This window comes from Pseudorca crassidens, chromosome 12, assembly GCF_039906515.1.
Source record: "Pseudorca crassidens isolate mPseCra1 chromosome 12, mPseCra1.hap1, whole genome shotgun sequence".
NCBI lineage: Eukaryota > Metazoa > Chordata > Mammalia > Artiodactyla > Delphinidae > Pseudorca > Pseudorca crassidens.
The window spans coordinates 26961571-26981372 of record NC_090307.1 but is presented as its reverse complement, the minus strand read 5'-3'; the positions used below and the strand labels follow the sequence as shown (position 1 = coordinate 26981372).

Sequence of the window (19802 nt, the reverse complement as noted above, 5' to 3'; positions counted from 1 at the left end):
CGGACTCTCAACCACTGCGCCACCAGGGAAGCCCGTGTGAGAGCTTTTAGCTTCACTAAACACCCTGAAATACATTCTTTTGGCCTCTGTTGTAGCTCAGCTACTCCTTCTCAATCCCCTGTGTTCCTTGTCTAGTTCTCTTCTTTCCTCACTCATCAACTTCTTTGGATGAGCTCTTACACTACCATGGTTTCAGTACTACCCATATGTTATAGGACAAGCCTGTAGCTGGTCCAATGTCATGTGGGCATGACTTCAGAGACATCAAATTAACTGATTCTTGTTCCAGTTACAAAGTAGAGTCCAATAATGACTTAGGTGAAATTGTTAGCCTTGAGAGACTAAAGATGATAAATTAGAATGTTTACACCTACAGTTGTATTGCATAACTCAGAGCAGTAGAGCTGACCCAGATGACTTGGTCCTTAGTACAAAATACAGAGGTTACATGCAGAATTTCTCCAGCCTTACATATACAGTAGGCTGAGTCTACGAGGGGTCACTTAGGCCTTCAGGTTTAATAAAACACCTACTCGCACATTATTGTCCCCACTGTGCATTGCCCTACCAATTCCCCATTCCAGGCCCTTGCCCCTGAGATTTCAGAGTCTATTAGGTCAGTTTGCTGACTTCCTCTGAAATCCCCAGCATCTTTCATCCATCTGCCTCCTCGTTTCCCTCCCTTGTGAATGCCTGCTGCTCAGGTATCAAGTGATTTCCACAGTCAGCGTAAGTCAAATACAAAGGACGATCCACCATTTCTTCATTCACAAATATTTATTGAGCACCTACTATGCGCCACACCATGTTAGGCTCTGGGATGCAAGTGAAATAAGATATCACCCCTGCCCTCATGGAGCTTACAATCTAGCAGGGGAAACAGACAATACACAGTAAACTAATACATAAAATAAACACAGGTTGTGCTATCTGCCATATAGGATATAAACAGTGGTAAGATTAGAATAGTTAGGAAACACCTCCTTTTTAGATAGAATGGTCAAGGAAGGCCTCTCTGAGAAGGTAGTTAAAAACTGGGTATGAAGCCTGGCTCCCCGCTTACGATCTACATGACCTTAGGCAAGTCACTTACCCTCTCAGAATCTGTTTCCACATTTGTAGAATGGAGATAATCGTATCAAACTCAAGAAACGCTCATTACTGTGAATGACCATGAAAACTCAATGACTTCTTGCTATTTTACAAGGCTTTTCATACCTTACATACTTCTCTTAATATTACTTAGCAAATTTCTAGCTATCCTGAACATTCTTAGTTCTCTATCTGTGTGCTCCTATAGCACCCTGTACCTTTTACCACTGCACTGTAATCTCCCTATTCACTTATCTGTATATTCTACTGGGTCTGAGGACATGTTGAAGGCTGTGATAATGAAGGAGTCTAAGTTGGACAAGAAGTACAAAGAAAACAAAGGGTTAAACAGTGGTAGGGAGTTTCAATGGAAGAAAATGTTGAAGGTGAGGTAACCAAAAATCTCACTGGCCAGGGCGTTGGATCATCCACCAGAACACTGAAGATACTGAGAATACGAAAGAATCGGAGATGGCAAAGCGTGCTGTGAGTTAGGAAGTGAGGCCTTCAGGAAATCAAAGGAGTGATCAGTGGCAAGAGTAGAGGTAACTGATAGTATAACTTCTTGGCATAGGCTGCAAAAGGGGCAGATTTTTGTCAGAAGCTTTGGGAGAAATTATTTAGACTTTACAATAGAGAGCAAGGGCAGCAACCACCATCTCCTGAGATACATGGAGTGTGGACGCAGCCCACACTGGTGAGAGCTCCAGGCTACGGCAGGCCTTCAGGTGACAGCCGAACTGGTTAAGGCAAGGCAGTCAAGAGAAAAATCAAAAGAACGACATGCAGCCAAGCATGGATTAGGGAGGAGAGCGGGAGGGTAGGCAATTGGGAGTGACTAGAATACATATAGAAGGGAGACAAGTGAAGGTGAAAACGGAGGACAAGGGAAGTTTGCACTTACGACTGCAGAACAGATAAGCTTCTTGGACACTCCCTTTCTGAAATCTCACCCTTCCCATCAAACTCACCACTGTCTCCCCTAAATGACTAACGTCCAGTCTAACTGCCTCCTGTCTCGTAATATCACCATTATCCTGGTTACCCAGGCTTGAGAAATGGACTCAGCCCTTACTCCTATAACCACTCAGACACTGAATCTTGAGTCTTCCTTTGAAATGGCTCCAGCACCCCCTCCTTCCTTATTCCTGTGGCCATCACCTGAAATCAGTTCTCATAATTTTACGTCTAGATTACCGTATCAGTCTCCCAAATAGCCTACCTAATTAGTGTCACTTCAGTTTAGTCAGAAGGCTTTGGAGGTACGTCTGTTTCAGGCTGCCAAGTCCACTGCGAAATTTACGTTTCTTCCTTTGCAAAACAGAGACAATACTACTTTCCTTTGAAGGACCATGGTAAGGAATGTGACATTTTTGTAAGGTTCTTAGCATGTCTGTTAGTAGGTAAGAATTCCTGAGCTTTGAAAACTTGATTATAACCCTTTTGAAGTATGGGACCAGATCTTTTATACTACTCTACCCCACATACACTTACAAAACACGTTGAATATTTGTTGAATAGTTTGATGAAGGCCAAAATAAGAGGGATATTTTACAACACAACAACACTCTTCTTCACATAAAAAGAGTTGAGCTTTGAGAACACAAAAGCAGCCTTCAAATCCATTCAAAAAGAAAAAGCAGCCTGGGAAATGTGGTATGCCAATCAAGAAAATAATACCTTGAGCATCCGAAGATAGCAATCTGTTTTTCTTTCCCCAGAGCGGCCCTGAGAACACCAATATGGGACTGAAAACACAAAAAGACAAAGTGAAAAAGCAAAGCTTAGCTCTGCTTTTGTTGTTTCAGCCTTACCACTCTTCCAGTTTGGTTTGGACTGCCTCTGGCTCAGAAGATCCTACTGGCTTTGGGGAGCTCAGAAAGGCCAAAATGGAGCCTACAGGAAGAGGAAAAAAAAGAGAGCTGGCTACCAAGGGCTGGCCCAAGGCACAAAAGATTTAAGAAAAGGCAAGATTTTCTAACTAAAAACAGAAAATGTAGTGTAACAATGGGCTACTTCATAGTGCAAGTAAAACTATGTAAAAAATCATTTGGATATCCTTATGTAGGTGTTTCTGGAACATATCAGATACATATATTTGAAACTGAGACATTCCAGGAAAGTCTGTGCCCATTATCTCCAAATCAGTTTCCCCAGCTCACCAAGGTCAGAAGGTGGAGGGTCTTAATGCAGATGTCTGCATAGAGCTAAATAGCACATATTCTTGGAAACTATGGTTAGACAGTTCTTCTCATACCAAATGGTTACAGTATAACTTAGTAAAACCACTTGGAAAAATGACAGGAATCAAAAACTACAAAGTATTTACATCCTTGACTCAGAAATTCACCTCTAGGAATTTATTCTAAGGAAATCATTTATGCACAAAGACATGAACTGTAACACTGCATCATGAGATGCAACCTAAAATGTCCAACAGGGAAAGGTAACAGGAAGCATGGCACATCCATACAGAATAGTTTTTAATGACATGGAATAATGCCTGAAGATTGAGAAAAAAATCAAGGCACAAATTATACCGAGAATGAATGAAACTATGTAAAATCGCAGACAAGTAGCTAAAAGACTGGCAAGAAATATGCAAAAACAGTAAAGTGCCCTTTTCCCCTTTTCTGTATTGTCTAGATTTCCCGCAATAAGCATGTATTACTAAACATAAACAGAAAAAAACCATTATTGAGTCAGGCAAGCATTAAAGAATGGGCATTTATATTTAGCCTAATCTGTTTCTCCTAGGAATTGGAGCGTGGTTCTTAACAACAAAAAAGCAGGGGCTTACAAACCAGTCATTCTTAAAAAAGCAGAGGAAGTATTAAATTCTTTCCACAAGTTTCACCATATTCATGTAGAACTGCAGCAGAAAAGATGGTGAATCAGGTTCAGACATCAATCACCAACCTAAATGACAACTCCATGCTCCCACAAGACACAGATCCACGGTCACAAAATACAATGTCAGACCGAAGTTTAAATGGCATACTGCTCTACATTTTCCAAGATGAAAAAGATTAGGAAAACAAAAGCATTTACTTGGGGGTGGGGGAGAGTTTTTTTTTTTTTTTACACCCATTGGGGGCTAGAGAGAAATGAAAGACAAAGCTGAGAACTAATGCTTTATAAAATTCAACTTTACTTAAAAAGACAAAATGTAACAATAAATACTTTTTTGGCAGAAGAAAAGCAGACAACTCAGTTACTAAATGACGGATGTCCAAGACTCGTCTGAAGGCAGAATGGTTCAAAGGTCAGAATCCAAAGTCAGAATAGTCTCTGTTGAATATCATTCATCTAAAATCCAACATCTTACCTTTCTTCAAATTCTTTAAGTGCCTACCCTAGGGAAACTTGTTTTATACCAAGAGTTATGGATCTCCTTATTTATACTCACACTCTTTCCCCAAATCATGATTTTCATTCTAGCTTTCCTGATTCTACTGTTTTGTTTGGCCTTTATAATTATTCCATGACAGATGCAAAGAATTTATACCTTCTGGGCAGAAATGGAAACAGAATCCTAAAGCGGCTCACCTAAGGGTCAGAAAGTCAGTGAATGTAAGCAGACCTTAGGTGTGAAGCTACATTCAGCACCCATTACATTGTCACGAGTTACCAAAGCAAGGAAATCCTTTAACATTTCTATGTGAATAAAGATAAAAATACAGGTTGGCTAAGTGTTTGTAAGAGACTAATAACTGCAGTTCCTTTCCTTGAACATAGTCACTGGTTGGCTGACATCTAAGTAACAGCTATAGATGACCTCCTCTGAGACTGAATTATACTTGGTTGAGCAGGTATCTGGACTAGTAAAAGAAACTGCTACGAAATCAGAGCCTCAATAAAAAATATTTAGTGACCATTCTAAAAAAAGGACAGTGGCTTAATAAGCATGTTGTTGTCACAGGGCCAAAAGCATAAAGAAAAGTACTCACCTTCAAATATACATACACAAAAGTCTCAATTTTAAGATTATAAACTTAAAAGTATATTTTAAAAAATGTTAGTCGCCTGTATGAGATAAATTAAAAATTTATGTAATTCAGTGTAAAGCACCAAAAATGAACAATAAAACTGTTCACATAAAACAGTGAAAAGGAAACAAAGCACAACTATAAAAGCACAGAGGTACCATTTACAAGAACCAAGTAAATAAACTAATTTCTATTAATTTTTTTCATTTACCTGATAAAACTGTTGGTTAAACTGGGGAGGGGAGGGTCTCTGAGCATCTAAAGGGTAACAAAATGGTAACAAATATACAGCATTTCTTTATTAACAAATTATACCACACAAATCAGGTTATTTTTTCTATCTGATTACAGAGTTAACAGAACTTGCATCCATATTTAGAGCAGCAACATAAAATTTTACTAGGAAGAAATTCTGTATCTGGACCAAAGGACTGTAACGTGGACGAAGAAGGTAAAACTGGCAACTATGATGCAACTACTGCAAGAAGATTCAGGTTCGTTTTCCATGCTTATAACTCTCCCAAAGGGATAATACATTAAGGGGATAATGCAGCCAAAGAAGGGATGATGTAGAAAATCACATGAAATTAAATGAGTACAAAAAGAGCACAGGGGCGGGGGCGGGGGCGGGGGGTGCGGCATGAGAACTTGAGAAGGTGTGAAAAACCAAGCAGTGACAAGTCAGCTCCCTGGAGTTGCACCAACCCAGATTGTTCCCTATCCTAACTGAAATTGGTGGACTCTTCATCTGGGCACTTCAGCTTGAGAAATCAGTTAGATTAATCATTTTTAACACAGGTTTATTTTTAAAGTAGATACAGCTTAAGAAGAGAAAGCTAAATATTAGGGAAGTATTAAGTCCTTCAGAACTCAAAATTCTGCAGCCAAATGAAAGCAAAGTATAAAATTTGGATAAAAATGTTTCTCTAAGGGTAAAACAGTTTTCTGAGAGATTTTAAAACCAAACACACAGTAAGAGAGTGGTTTTCAAAGTGGGTTTCAGGCCCATCCTCTCCTCTTCAAACCTTTCTTATATTCAAACATTTCTAATTCTGTTTTGTCTTTTGTGGCTTCAGGAAAGATTTCCTTTTAAAAAAATGAAAGGGAAATCTGATGCCATCCCCATCCCCTTGCTACTGTTTGTTCTTTAAGTTTGAGAATCACTGCTATGAGAAAAATGAGATCTAAAACATATTTTCTTTGTCAGTGTTACTAAACTGAAAAGTTTCAACACAGATCTGTACATTATCCTGTAAAATAAACGAGCAAAAGAAGTTCTTAGGAAGAAATCAAACTTTGCTATTCCCACCACCCCTAAATCTGTTCTTCCACTGCCTCCAACCTCTCAATATTTCTAGACAGTGTGAACAAAATTCTAACAAACATTCCAGCCCACACCTTAATCTAAAAACATTTCATTTGATGGCTGCAGGGAATTTTTTTTTTGAGAAGGTAAGCCCCCAATTTATAGAAATCTCTAGAATAAGAATGTATGATTACCAAAATAACACACATTACATCAGGGAAGACTCTGCATAGGGTTTCTTCAACATAATCACTAATAATAAAGAAAAGCCAAATCCCAGAACTTCACTCTGTATTCATCAGCACACAATACCAAAGTGTAAACAACAACCAGGGGAAAATGCTTAACACAAAGGCCATTTTTCTTTGATGGAATCGGGGAGAAAAGTGGAACTGCAGGAAGAAAAGTGGAACCCAAGCTTTGGCCACTTATCAAGACTTCATTACTTCAACGAAATAGAACAAATCTCCATGGAAAGGGCTCATTCGGCAAACGTAACTTCTTTCCATATATTTTTCCTTCACATCAGATTAAACAAAACTTGTCATTTCAGAATCACTGATTACATCTTTTTTTAATTAGAAAAAAGTTTACTTGAATATTTACATAACTTTATTGCTGTTTATTACAACAAAAAAAATTTTAACTGATTTGTAGAATCCAACCAGTATCATATGAAATTGAAATCCATCTCTCAAGAAGATGCAGTTACAGCTGAATGTATCTGATGCTCAGAGTACAGCATGAATAAGAAAAATCCTTGCATGTCATGTGGTTCTTGCTGCAGTCATCTGTGTTCATCTCTCAGAAGGCAAAAGAATCCATTTGACACTTCAATAAATATCAAAGTAATCGTTACCAAAAAAAATAGCTTCCACGGACCAGAGATCCAAGAAACAGCAGTTTTAATGAATGATTCCTAGAATCGAGTGAGTCCTCCTTTAGTCCAATGAGATGATGTCAGGAATGTTACTTCCACTGCTGGTTATGACCCCTGTATCACTCCTGCTGCTGGATGAACTAACATGAGTACTGCTTTCATGGGGGCTGGTGGTGGTGACAGACGTACTGCTTGCTGTTAAGGGTGAGGTGAGACTATCCAAAAACATAGGAGGACAGTACTGCTTGAAACAAACAATGATGTCGATGAGGAAGAGGCTACATTGATTTTAAATATAGAGACTAGAAATTGTTAGATATGCACAAGTGATAGCCACATATTTAAATCTCAGTGGGACTTAAAAAATTCTCAAAACTTCACATCTTTGTATGGAAGGTGGCATGAATTTTAACATTTTACATTATTTTGTGAGTGCAGCATATTCCTGATTGTCTCAAAACTCACAGAATTTGTGACCAAATATGTAGTAGTACAAAAATGTCAACAATAACTAAAGTTATTTAATACTAAATATTGGCCCCAAAATTATGACTCATACTTAATCTCAAAAAGAATTTGCTCACTAAATGTATTTATACCAGATTTAAAACACACTGTAAAAGGCTAATAAACTTATTTTTAATGGTGTTAAGAAAAATGCTAATGCAAAATTCAATAATTCTCTCAAAATTTAGTATTAATCAGACCCTTAAGGCATAATGTTAAGACTGATCAGCGGGAAGGCAGCATCTGACTCCTTTGTACATACACGTAACAGAACCTGTGTAATTAGAAGATAGCATACATTCTAACATAGAGACTACATGGTAGCTAACTACCACGGGATGCTCAGAAAGAGAGTCATCTCAGGTACTCACAAAATTTTGGAATAAATCTTAAAGGAAATCTAATCTAATCTAATTTCCTTTGAGATGCTTGCTTGACACCCCCTTCCAACTGTTCAAATTTCTGGTTTCTTTAACATCTTAGTTGCTGATTCCCAAACTAATTCCGACCTGAATTTAGTGCTCTAATATTGACCTGGAGGAACAGAGGGAGACAAGAGCTAAAAGCTTTATATCACCATAGAATATTTTATGTGAGAGACAACTGCACTGACTTGAGTGAGTTAAGTGAGGTCCAGTATACATTACAAAAGAGGTCCTAAGCCTGTGTTTAGATTGACTGTATGAAGGAAGATCAGTAAGGATATCCGATCAATATTATCAATTCTATATATTATTCAGCCTATCATCAGAGATATTAAAAACAGAAATTTAAAACTGAAGTTGTTTAGACTACATGATCTTCTAAAAGACCATAAAATGGGAACAACGGCCCCAGGTTTAAGGCTGCCAGTCAGTGGAAGGGCAACAACTAAACTTCAGGGTGCCTTTTAAAAAAGTAACTTAATGTTTAGGATGGACAATTGTCTTGGTTCATCAACAAAACGAATGCCAGGCACAAAGACATTCAAGGGGAGTTCTTAAAGAGCTTCTAAGAACCTCTAAAGAGAGTTGCATTGTCAGGTATTAAACTTCTTTAAAATCAATTTCTAATTTTCCACTAAAATTGAGCCAAGAATCTGGAAAAAGCCCAGAAAGTTAACATTTTATTTCTACTACCTCTGAGGGAGTTTTTGACCACCTAGGAGTAAAAAGGTACCCTTCTTGATTTGTATAATGAATGCTAGATACTACAGTCCTGCTATCAATAGCCTCTACATCTTGAAATCTTACAATACTCAGGTTGCAGCCAATCTAACTCTGTAGCCTTTATGTGTAATTTGAACACATCTGCATAAGGATAACAGGGATTAAGGGGGCAATGTGGAGGTAAAGTAGAACAAATCTAAGGATTCAAGGAAAACTGAAAGCACAACCTCACCCTTCATTTGGCTTAGCAACAAGTTAGCCTGACACCAAGCATGCTAAATAGCCCTATAAAATCAAAATCCTCTAGGTTAAAAGATTTTTTAAAAAAGGATGATTCACATTAAAAACAGTAATACTTTAAGCCTGAAGAATCTATTTCCTTAAAAAACAGACAGATATTTTGCTATAGAATCTACTGCTGTAACAAAGTCAACTCAGGGTGAGAAGAAGAAACTCCTCATTCTGTGCCTGTTACCTTGGGCCCAAATTTCCAGTGCTGTTTATGTGATCAAATACAGAGTACTGAACCAGGAAGCTGATACAAGACCTGTGGTTAGCTGATTCTGAGCAGCCTACAAAGCAGTGGTGCATGGCTCGTCCTCTATCCCTCCCTACTCTGAACACTTCTCTCAAAGTCTCTTTCTCTGTTTTGCTCTTCCCTTCAGCTTTTCCCATGCCTTTTCCTCCTCTGCTCTGCCTCTGCTATAAGCCTTATCAGTGGAGTCCACACTCATTGCAAGGTCTTCATGTTGGGACGCTGGGATACTAGAGTTTCTTATCTCTGACAAAGAAAACAGGAATGACTGGTTTATAGCAATTTTAGATTAGGGCATCTCCAAAGTCTGAATCTGACTGCCTTTAAAAACAAGGAAGAATCAAGCTAATGATTCAGTCTGTTTAATCAGCATCAGCTATTTTCTATGTATAGAGCAAGTGTTTTACAACTTGTCTCTATAAGGTTTTAACTTCCAGTCATTGAGCACTGCTTCCCCTCATTTTAATCACTCAAATGCTCGTAAGAAATGCCAACTGATTATATTAAACTAAATAAAATATAATTTAAACTTCCAGTATTAAAGGCCAAAATATAATAAACTGAGAACTAGCAGCTTCATCCCTCCAAGTAAAATTGTGAAATATTTATATAGTATTTCCTTTCCATCAATTTAAGTAACTGAGAGTTGACTGTCCTGATTTTATGCAACTGGTCATTTTTAGTTAGTATGACACAACCAACAATCAAATACAAATTAGTTGCTTAAATTCAGGATACATACCTGGGGATCAACTGGAATAAGGGAAAGAAAATCCAAACCTAAAACAAAAATGTTCTGTTAATAGTTGTCTCATATGTTGGAGACAAGAATTATTTCCCTAAATCATTTTTTATTATCTTAAGTCATAAAACATTTGGGTTAAGGTCTTACCATTCTGCCATAGGGAAGGTCTATACCACAATCAGGATATTTATGTGGATAAAACCCAAAAATGAACATATTTCCTAACAAAACAACTAGAAAAACCACCTCCCAGAGACTTAAAGGGGGCAGTCCAAAATTTTTCAGATAAATAGGACTAGTCAAAGCAAACTTTCCCCCTTTATCACTTAGCAGAATGAGAAGCAATAAAATGAAAAAATGACGATCTGGATTCGGACCATTAAAAAACCATACTTAAGACTCTTAAGGTACTTCACATTTATTTTTTAGAAATACACCACACTGAGCTTCATCTAAAATATCACTTCTTAGGCAGATAAATGTCTATTTCATGGACAGCTCTGTTCCCCGGTTCCCACAACAAGAGTAGCAGTACACAGTTCAACGTGCTGCACAAAGCAAGCACCTGCTAACTGCTGCTCACTAACAAGCTAAATCTTACCAAGGTTTGCTGGGTTATAAGCTAATGCAGTTTTCTAAACCAAAGCTTTGGGATTCTCCAGTTATGCTTTTGAAATAGAACTGTGGTAAAACGTTGCCCAGTAATACCATTTTGAAATATTAAAGTTATAACAATAAATAATAAAATATTTCAGGTCTGAAAAATCTAGCAATAAACTTCAAGGTCAGTCCCCATAGACCTCTGTTTGACTAAATTTCAAAACATTAAAAAAAAATAAAAAATCACATATCAGGTGTACGTTACTAAGACGTGCCAATTTCTATCCATTCTGCGAATTTTTATATGCTGGTATTCAATGTCACCTCAAGTATAATAATCATACAGAGTGTACTCTAATACTAGACTGTTACTCTAAAGAGAGAATATTAGTGGGAAATATTTAAAATACTTAATAACCAGTATGAAAAATTTATAAATCAAAATGTTAAAGTATATTTATTCCCTGATAATCTCTAAATAAGGGTATGATAAAAATACTTATCAAGTAATACAAGCTGTAGCACCAATCATTTGAAAGAAGTCATTTAATTTCTAAAGCATTTTTGAAAACTGCTGGTATTTTTCATTTCATATGCCTATCACTAGCTATATGATACAGCAAGGTTTGGGCCAACACTGGAATCACAACAAACTTTTCCAAGGAGCTCCCCATTAAACTGATACTAAGTAGGTAACATATCTCAATAAGCAAAGAGTTTCTCTTCACACTAATGATACTGTCCAGTAAATCCTCTCTCTGCTTCAGCTGAACAGTAATTCACAATTTGTCTAGCCCTTATAACACCTTCTGAGAGTTTTATACATTCAACATTTCTATTATGGACTACGTCACAAAAAGAGTTTATTTGCATATCATTTTATTGGTTTAATTGTATTAATTTTGTTTTGCTTCAAATGGTATATAACATTATTTATATAATAACTTCTGCTTTTAAAAGCTTATTTAATTTCAAATATTCAATCACTTTTAATGTTTGTTGAATAACTCAGTCCATTTGAATAACAAAATTTCTTTATAAAGCTACAGAAAGTATTGCTATTTCTGTTGGAATATTGTGTATTGAAGCCAAATCACTCAAAATGCTCATTTTCTAAAGTTTATTCCCATTTTGTAACTTCAGTTTAAATAAATACACAGGCTTGATATAATTTTCAAGCTGCTTTTGTAGTTCTAGCACTGGAGACTGCCCATCGAGGAGGTGCCAAGTGTCTCCATATTTTCATTATTTCAATTCCCATCTCTTCAGATGTACTGCAATTCTCTTTGATGATTATTTCATGTGTGCTAGTAGATATATAGTCTACTGATAAAACATTTTAAGAGATTTGTTTGATCTGTATCTTTTGACACCTCATCCAGGGATAACTGAATATGGTAACTTATACAATGCCATAATAAAATGTCTAGAAACTTTTCTGAAATTTTGGTTGAAACCCATTGTCTCCCTAGCATTACACAGATGCTGTATACACAAAATTCAATAATGTTTTTAATGTAAATATTTCTCACTGAAACCATTTTTCTCAAACAGTAACAATGAAGTTCGATATAGTATTTCAGATGTTATTCCTATTAAAAAAAGATTACAAACAATGTCTTGCAATTCTTTGTAAGTACAGACTATTAAAACCCTTACATGAAATAGATGATGTTTCATGAACAGTGATCAAATGTTATTGCCTTATTTTCTAAGTTTAGTAAAATGCTGTTTTCTTATTTCACCGTAAGTTTGAACTGCAATGATATGTTGTACTGACGTATTTTTAGGCCCTCCTAAGTATTCCACAGTTGAAAATGCTCATCTTTAACTAAAAAGCAGGCAGTGCTAAAAATTCTGATGGTACATTCTAAATGCTTTTGTCAATACTGATAAAATTGTCGTTTTAGATTTTAAATGCTTCTTCATGTGAAACTGACTCTGTATATCTTATTAATAACAACACATTCTCCTTACTTGAGCCATGAACTTTAACAAAACATAACTCCTACATGATTAAATATGTAAATGTTTAGCACTTTCAAATTTTAATGATACAACTTTTGAGCACTATTCCCACCTGACAAATATGGCACTAGCAATAATAAGGCAGTCATATTTTTTCATGAAATAATCAAGCTGTTTTCCATTCCATAAATACAAATTATTTATTTTGCATTCACTGTTGCACAGTATCAGAAGATGTTCCAAGCTGCAGTTCATTATTAATATCATTTCTTCTTTGTTCTCCTGCAGATTCAGAAGATTCATGTTTATGATGTTTAAAAGGAATGTTAAGAAATGTATTAAAAGTCTGTCATCTCTCCATTCTTAGTGTTCTATTTAATATTTTATTATAAATTATTAAACTTATAAATATCAAAACTCTGTACAGTATGACTAATTACATAAAAATTATGCACAAAAAATCCCCAAAGTAATTACTAATTACAAAAGAGCATATTAACAGTAAAACCAAAGTAAAAACTAAACTACTTAGAGGTAGTAACTGCTACATAATTCATAGATGACGGTAAACTGGTAACTCTTCTGAAGTACAACAGTTCCTATTCTATTCTGTTTATCAACTGATAAGAAAGCCTTTCAACATTTTAATAATTAGTATCACTATATTGGCTTATATTGGCTAAATATCAGCCCTGGATATTAGTCTTAGTTCCTTAATGTCAGCTTGAAATGCATTTTATGAAATACACAGTTAACATATTTTACTGTTTTTCTCAAATCTGTACATTTTATAAAGTAAATAGGCTGACTTTATGCCCAAATTTTGAAATAATATAAATTCCCTGAAATTAAAAATTCATCCAAACTCACATAACTCAAAAACTAACAGGGCAAGTGATTTGTACATTGTAACTATTCTATCGCTAAATGGCCAGAGTCACTTAGTAAAAACAGAGAACGTTCATTATCTTTTTTCAGGATTTTTAATTCAAGATCTTTAGGAAACAAATCCTTCTGGAATGCTTGTTTGTAAGATGACATGTGGACACTCTTCAACTTCATTTGAAACTAGCCACAGTTAAAGCAAAACATGGCGGTAAGGAATTAAGACTCTCTGACTTTCCATCTTTCTTAGGACCATGAAACCTCACCTGTAACTCAGCATCAAGCTTTGTATCAACAAATACTCTATAATTGGTGCTAGCTGGGTTTACAAACAATTTTTTAAAATACCAATTCCCAAAGTACATGTGGAGTAAACACATTTAAGAAGCAAAAGGTACCTAACATTTTTTTTGATGGATACTATTTTTAGTCTACTCTTTTCCATTGAATTTTATTCAAACTGAATAAATGCTGAACAAATTTCAAGTGACAAAATTACACTGGGGCAGAGTACACAACTATCAACTTTTTCAACAACACAAACTCTGCCCAACAGAATATACACTGTGCTTAAAAATAAAGACCTTACTAAGAGGGGCAAGAAGAATAAATCATAGGTCAAAATTAATTTCCTAAATCCAGAAAATTAACAGGAGGAGGTGACTGTATTCCACTAAAAGGGCCCTTCAAAGAGAAGGGAAGTCATGAATTTAAGAGTCACTGGTACTAACTTGCTCAAATTTGATCGACCAAAAAATGTCTGCAAAAACAATGGCTATGTAGGGAGAGAAAAAGAGGGAGGGAGGAAAAAGCTTTAATTTTATAGTAGGGCCTTGGCTGCATACGTCTTGGTACTAAGGTTATTCAAGCAGCCTTGAAGCTTTTAACTGTTGAGTTAACATACATATAAAAGATATCCCTCAATATTAGGCAGAGCTCTAGGGAAACAGCAGGTAGATCCTATTTTTACAGGGCAAAGCTGGTAGGCAACACTGACCTCACAGTACACCAGTATATTCTGAAGTTGTGATGGGATACCAAGAAGTGATGGGCTACTAAAAAAAGTATGAGAAAACAGTCTCCCTAACCTGTGAAGCTTCCATGATAAACGAAGAAAGAGTCTCCCAGTATAAATTCTCTATGAGGAAGAATAAATTCTGTAAAATTTTCCTACTATATTTCCTCTCATCAAAATCTACAGATTGCTCTATAGTTAAAATGATAGGAACTGAATGTGATATATTTAAAACAGATACTACCTTTACAGGAAGGCTTTCCTTAGCAATTTCCTTAGCATTTCTATTTAAGATATTTAAATTATATTTGCTCCACAGATTAAGATAAAAAGAAATGGTAAAACTTGATAAAAAAACAAAACACCTCTTCACATACCTGGCAAATCTGATGACATGCTTGATATTGGCGTGTGGTGGAATGGTACTGAGTAGTCTGTTAATGAAGGCGGAATAGCAGCAGGATCAACCGAAGTCACACTGGGCACCCTTACAGAAGATGGCTGATACATGAGAACCCTGTTTTAAATAGCACGGGAAATTACAAACAATCTGGCTGTTAGTTCACAGGAGAGAAGGGCTGTACCACTGGGCATTGTCAGTCGTTAAGTTCACTAAGTTTCCAAACAACTATACGGCAGCTACTCACTACACAGTACTCCACTCACTCTCCTCTTTCATAACAGTCTTCACTTTAACATGAACACATGTTGGCTCTCAACAGCAGCTGTGACATAAGAGCACAGGTGGGGCTTCCCTGGTAGCGCAGTGGTTGAGAGTCCGCCTGCCGATGCGGGGGACACGGGTTCGTGCCCCGGTCCGGGAAGATCCCACATGCCGCGAAGCGGCTGGGCCCGTGAGCCATGGTCGCTGAGCCTGCGCGTCCGGAGCCTGTGCTCCGCAACGGGAGAGGCCACAGCAGTGAGAGGCATACCGCAAAAAAAAAAAAAAAAAAAAAAAGAGCAAGGTGGCGTTAAAACATAATGGACAGTGCTGGAGCAATACATAAAACTTTGATCCACAAACAGGAATATACTCTACATAATGATTTTATTAATGTATATGTAACATGTATGTGAATATTAGTAATTTTATATATAAAGAAATTTAGAAATAAAATAGAAGACTCCTAAGATTTGATTAAAATCAGAGTACCTTTATGAGTGAAGCTACTTACTATAGCTTAAGCATGATTTCTTCCATTCTAATGTGAACTGTATTAATTATTAGCGATCTTATCTGGGAATCACCCAAGCAAAGATAGCCAGTCCTAAAGCCAGCCAGCCTGATAACAACAGGCAGCAATCAGAAATTAGAATAAGACAACTACTCAGGATTTCAGACATAATATCCAGAAATAAAAACACTGGCTACCATGATACCATCTACTCTTCTAAGAGGGCTTACGACTTTGAAATTCGCTGTTCATGCTATGAAAAACACAAATTAAATACACTTAAGATATACTTTATTACTGGTATTTATACATGTACGTATACACACTATATATATAATAATAATAACTTTATAATTTTAAGAAGCAGTATAGTTAAACATATTTTTGAAAAAGTTCAGGAAAAAAGAGAGATGATTTTGCATTCTTCCTACTTAACCTTCATTTTATCTTAGTCCAGGGTAAACAATTAGAAGTTCTCAAGAAAACATCTTGAACATATACAAGAAACTAAGCCATGTTACCGACCCTCTGGCTGATGGTGGCCACCTTTTTGTCCAGCATCTTAGTGAGGCTGCAGTGGTGGCACCTGCTCTCCGAGCTCTGCGATGCCACACAAGGATGACAAGAAAAAGATAGATGCTGGAAAGTCAGCCAAGAAAGACAAAGACCAAAGGCAAAATGTGGGACAAGCTCAATAACCTAGTCTTGTTTGACAAAGCCACATAAGACAAACTCTGTAAGAAAGTTCCTGACTATAAGCTTAAAACCCCAGCTGTTGTCTCTGAGAGACTGAAGATTCACAGTTCCCTGGCCAGGGCAGCCCTTCAGGAGCTGCTTAGTAAAGGACCCATTAAACCAGTTTCAAAGCACAGAGTTCAAATAATTTATACCAGAAACACCAAAGGTGGAGATGCCCCAGCTGCCAGTAAAGATGCATAAACAGGTCCCACCACTGTACCTTTTGAAAAGTAAAACTTTACTAAACTGAAAAAAAAAAAAAAAAAAAAAAAGGAGGGTGGGGGACGGGGACACAGGGACATTAGGTCATTAGGACATTACGGTCAGCATTCCAAAGCGCTGCCAGTAAACTAGCGTGAGCTTATTAAGAGAGGCACAGAGCTCTGTAGCTGGAAGGGACCACTACAAAGATGAAGCACAACTGACAGAAACAGTACAACCAACAAAGTTAGACTGAGATGACAAGTAGGACCTCTAGGTGTCCTTTCCCTTGGTTGAAACTTCCTGTTATTGCTCAGATTATTAAATACTAGTAATAAGAAATGATGACATATTTGGATGACATTCTTCATACTCTAAACAACTGACAAAACTATTTCATAACCTCAATTAAAAATCTCAAACCACTTAAATAATCACCACCTATTTAAACACTGGAGTCCCTCTAAAACCAGTTTCCATTATAACATGAGGCTCTTGTCTAGCTGTTATTCTGTACTATTTGTCAAAAATACAGATGTTGTTGGAAAGGAGGAAAATGAAGTCATCTTGAGAGGACACACATGGCTGTGCTGGCAACTGCTAGTCTCAGAAAAGCAAATAAATAACATAGGTCAGAGTTCAGGAATCTTAAACTGATCCATTTGGGAGGCAAAGGAAATATAACATGCTTGAGACGGTAACATAAGCCTCATATTTCAAAACACATTTTCCAGATGTAGATGAAGATGGACAAAAAGAGCAACCTGCCTCGGTTAGAATCAGAAGGTTTCTTGGCCTCCAGTGTTACCTGTCAACCTAAAACCACAAAGGTAGACTCCAGAGGGGGAAAGAGAAAACCTGAGATGAGCTCAAGTACATATGTTATATTAAAGCACATCTTTTTCTGGAGGTTTGAAGACACTGGTCCTCTACAAGGATGAAAGTAGACCAAAAAATCACCAAAAGTGTTTTCAAATTACAAATGATCCTACCTCCCACACAGGAATGTGTATCAGAAATTGGGGGATGGGAGATGGGGATAAGAAGGAAAATGACAGGGACTTCCCTGGTGGCACAGTGGTTAAGAATCCGCCTGCCAATGCAGAGGACACGGGTTCGAGCCCTGGTCCGGGAAGATCCCACATGCCGCGGAGCAACTAAGCTAATGCACCACAACTACTGAGCCTGCGCTCTAGAGCCCGTGAGCCACAACTACCAAAGCCCGCGTGCCTAGAGCCCATGCTCCGCAACAAAAGAAGCCATCACAAGGAGAAGCCCTCGCACCACAACAAAGAATAGCCCCCGCTCACCGCAACTAGAGAAAGCCTGCGTGCAGCAATCAACACCCAACACAGCCATAAACGAATGAATGAATGAATGAATGAATGAAGACACTGGTATATGTTAGTACTAAGGAGGGGGTTTAAAAAGTGGCTCTGATTATTATGGTTGTTTCACAGTATTAATATCTTAATCATATATATATTTTTTAAGATGCAAGCTTTTGAAGAAGACCTATATGTGTGTGTGTGTGTTTGTATACATATATATGTATGTGTGTGCATATATATACACACATACTATATACACACATACATATGATTTCATTTATTTTAAAAAGTTCCTACTTAAAGGTACATTTAATCTATCACTTTTTCTCTGACATTGAAAGAAATGAAAAGAAAAATTTCAAGTTTACAAGAAAAAGACAATGACTGCCTTCCTCTTGCTCCCTCTTCTCGTCCTTTGATGTCTCACACGGGAGATTGTCTTTTGTCTTGATCCTGAACTGACCTTTCAACCTGGATCAGATTTATAGAAAACAACAATAAAATTCATTTTCCTACCCTGGCCCCTTTATTTCCATCTGTAGAGGAGTAAGGTCAATGTCCCAATGGACATGTCACCACAGTAACTCTTTTTTTTTTTTAATTCTTTTTTTAACCACAGTAACTCTTAACCACTGCATATCTTCTGTTCTCATTACATGAAACTTTGAGTGATTAAACAACTATTCCTTGTTTCTCCAATACAGAATGCTGTCACAACACATGAAAATGTCACAATCCACTGACAGTACAAATTATTAAATCAGTATCTAAAATCTCAGCAAACATCACACTATTTAGTGTAGGTTAATTCCTATTACCTGAACTTTGTAACCATTAATACAAATTCAACTTTATATAGAATGGGTGAAATTCGTCATTTGTTAGGATTATCAAATTACCTACTGGTAGAAAGATTTTTGTTGTAATCAGAATCTTCACAAAGACCACATTCAGAAAGGTAAATGATTCTGATGCCTATGCAAAAAAAGATGTATTTATAGATACGGAATAACAGGAACCATGGAGAAATGTAAATGGCTATGTCTGGTGGAATTGTGGGCATGTGATGCTATAAAATAATAAAAACATTTTTTAAAACTTTTAATATTTGTTACTCCCTCCTCACAGGATTGGCAAATACACACACAGGCTTTATGTGTACAATAAGTATGTGTACATATATAAATTTTTATAGCTGTATCCATAGTATCACAGCACAAAGGTAAACTGCTGGCATGCTGCTAGACAGCAAACATTAGTATTCCAGACTGTGTACTAGATCACTGAATTCATCATACTTGGCCCCAACTTACATGTCTGAAAATTCAGTAACTTGAATTTTTATCCATAAACCTGAAATTCACTGGGTGCTCCCACTTTATGATCATAAAAATATTTTAAAAGATTCAATTTTGCTAATGATTCTTAATCTATTTCTAATCTTTGTTTCCTGTCTTTAGAATACCTCCTCATTAATGACAAAGCAGTCATTCAATTTCCCAGGCATGGGGTAGGGACATAATATTTAAAATTATCTTTTAATTTAGAAAAATAGCAGAGGTCTCCTAAAAGTCTTAGATTAAGGTGCCAATTTCTTCTGACAGGCTATGCAGGGAAAGGGGCTAGAAGAATTACCATCAAAGTGTTAACAGAATGCTTTTTATTTCTTGATGCTTTGAAAAATTGT

General features: G+C 36.7%; 1 protein-coding gene and 1 pseudogene across 9 annotated transcripts in view; one reads left to right on the top strand and one right to left on the bottom strand.

Annotated features, from left to right (window-relative positions):
- Positions 1–1020: 1020 nt before the first annotated feature.
- Positions 1021–19802, bottom strand: part of PIAS2 (protein inhibitor of activated STAT 2) — a 95876-nt gene continuing 77094 nt past the window's right edge. For 3 of the 9 annotated variants that reach the window (XM_067699181.1, XM_067699185.1, XM_067699184.1), the window contains 3 exons: positions 15048–15187; positions 10200–10237; positions 1021–7511 (listed from right to left, as the gene is read on the bottom strand). In XM_067699181.1, coding sequence (XP_067555282.1) covers positions 7329–7511; positions 10200–10237; positions 15048–15187 — 361 coding nt within the window. In that variant the 3' untranslated portion in view covers positions 1021–7328. Of the gene's footprint in view, positions 7512–10199; positions 10238–12882; positions 13053–15047; positions 15188–19802 lie in introns of all 9 variants that reach the window. The other 6 variants (XR_010933044.1, XM_067699186.1, XM_067699182.1 and 3 more) reach the window with 6 other exon arrangements.
- Positions 16451–16784, top strand: LOC137203314 (small ribosomal subunit protein eS25 pseudogene; annotated as a pseudogene).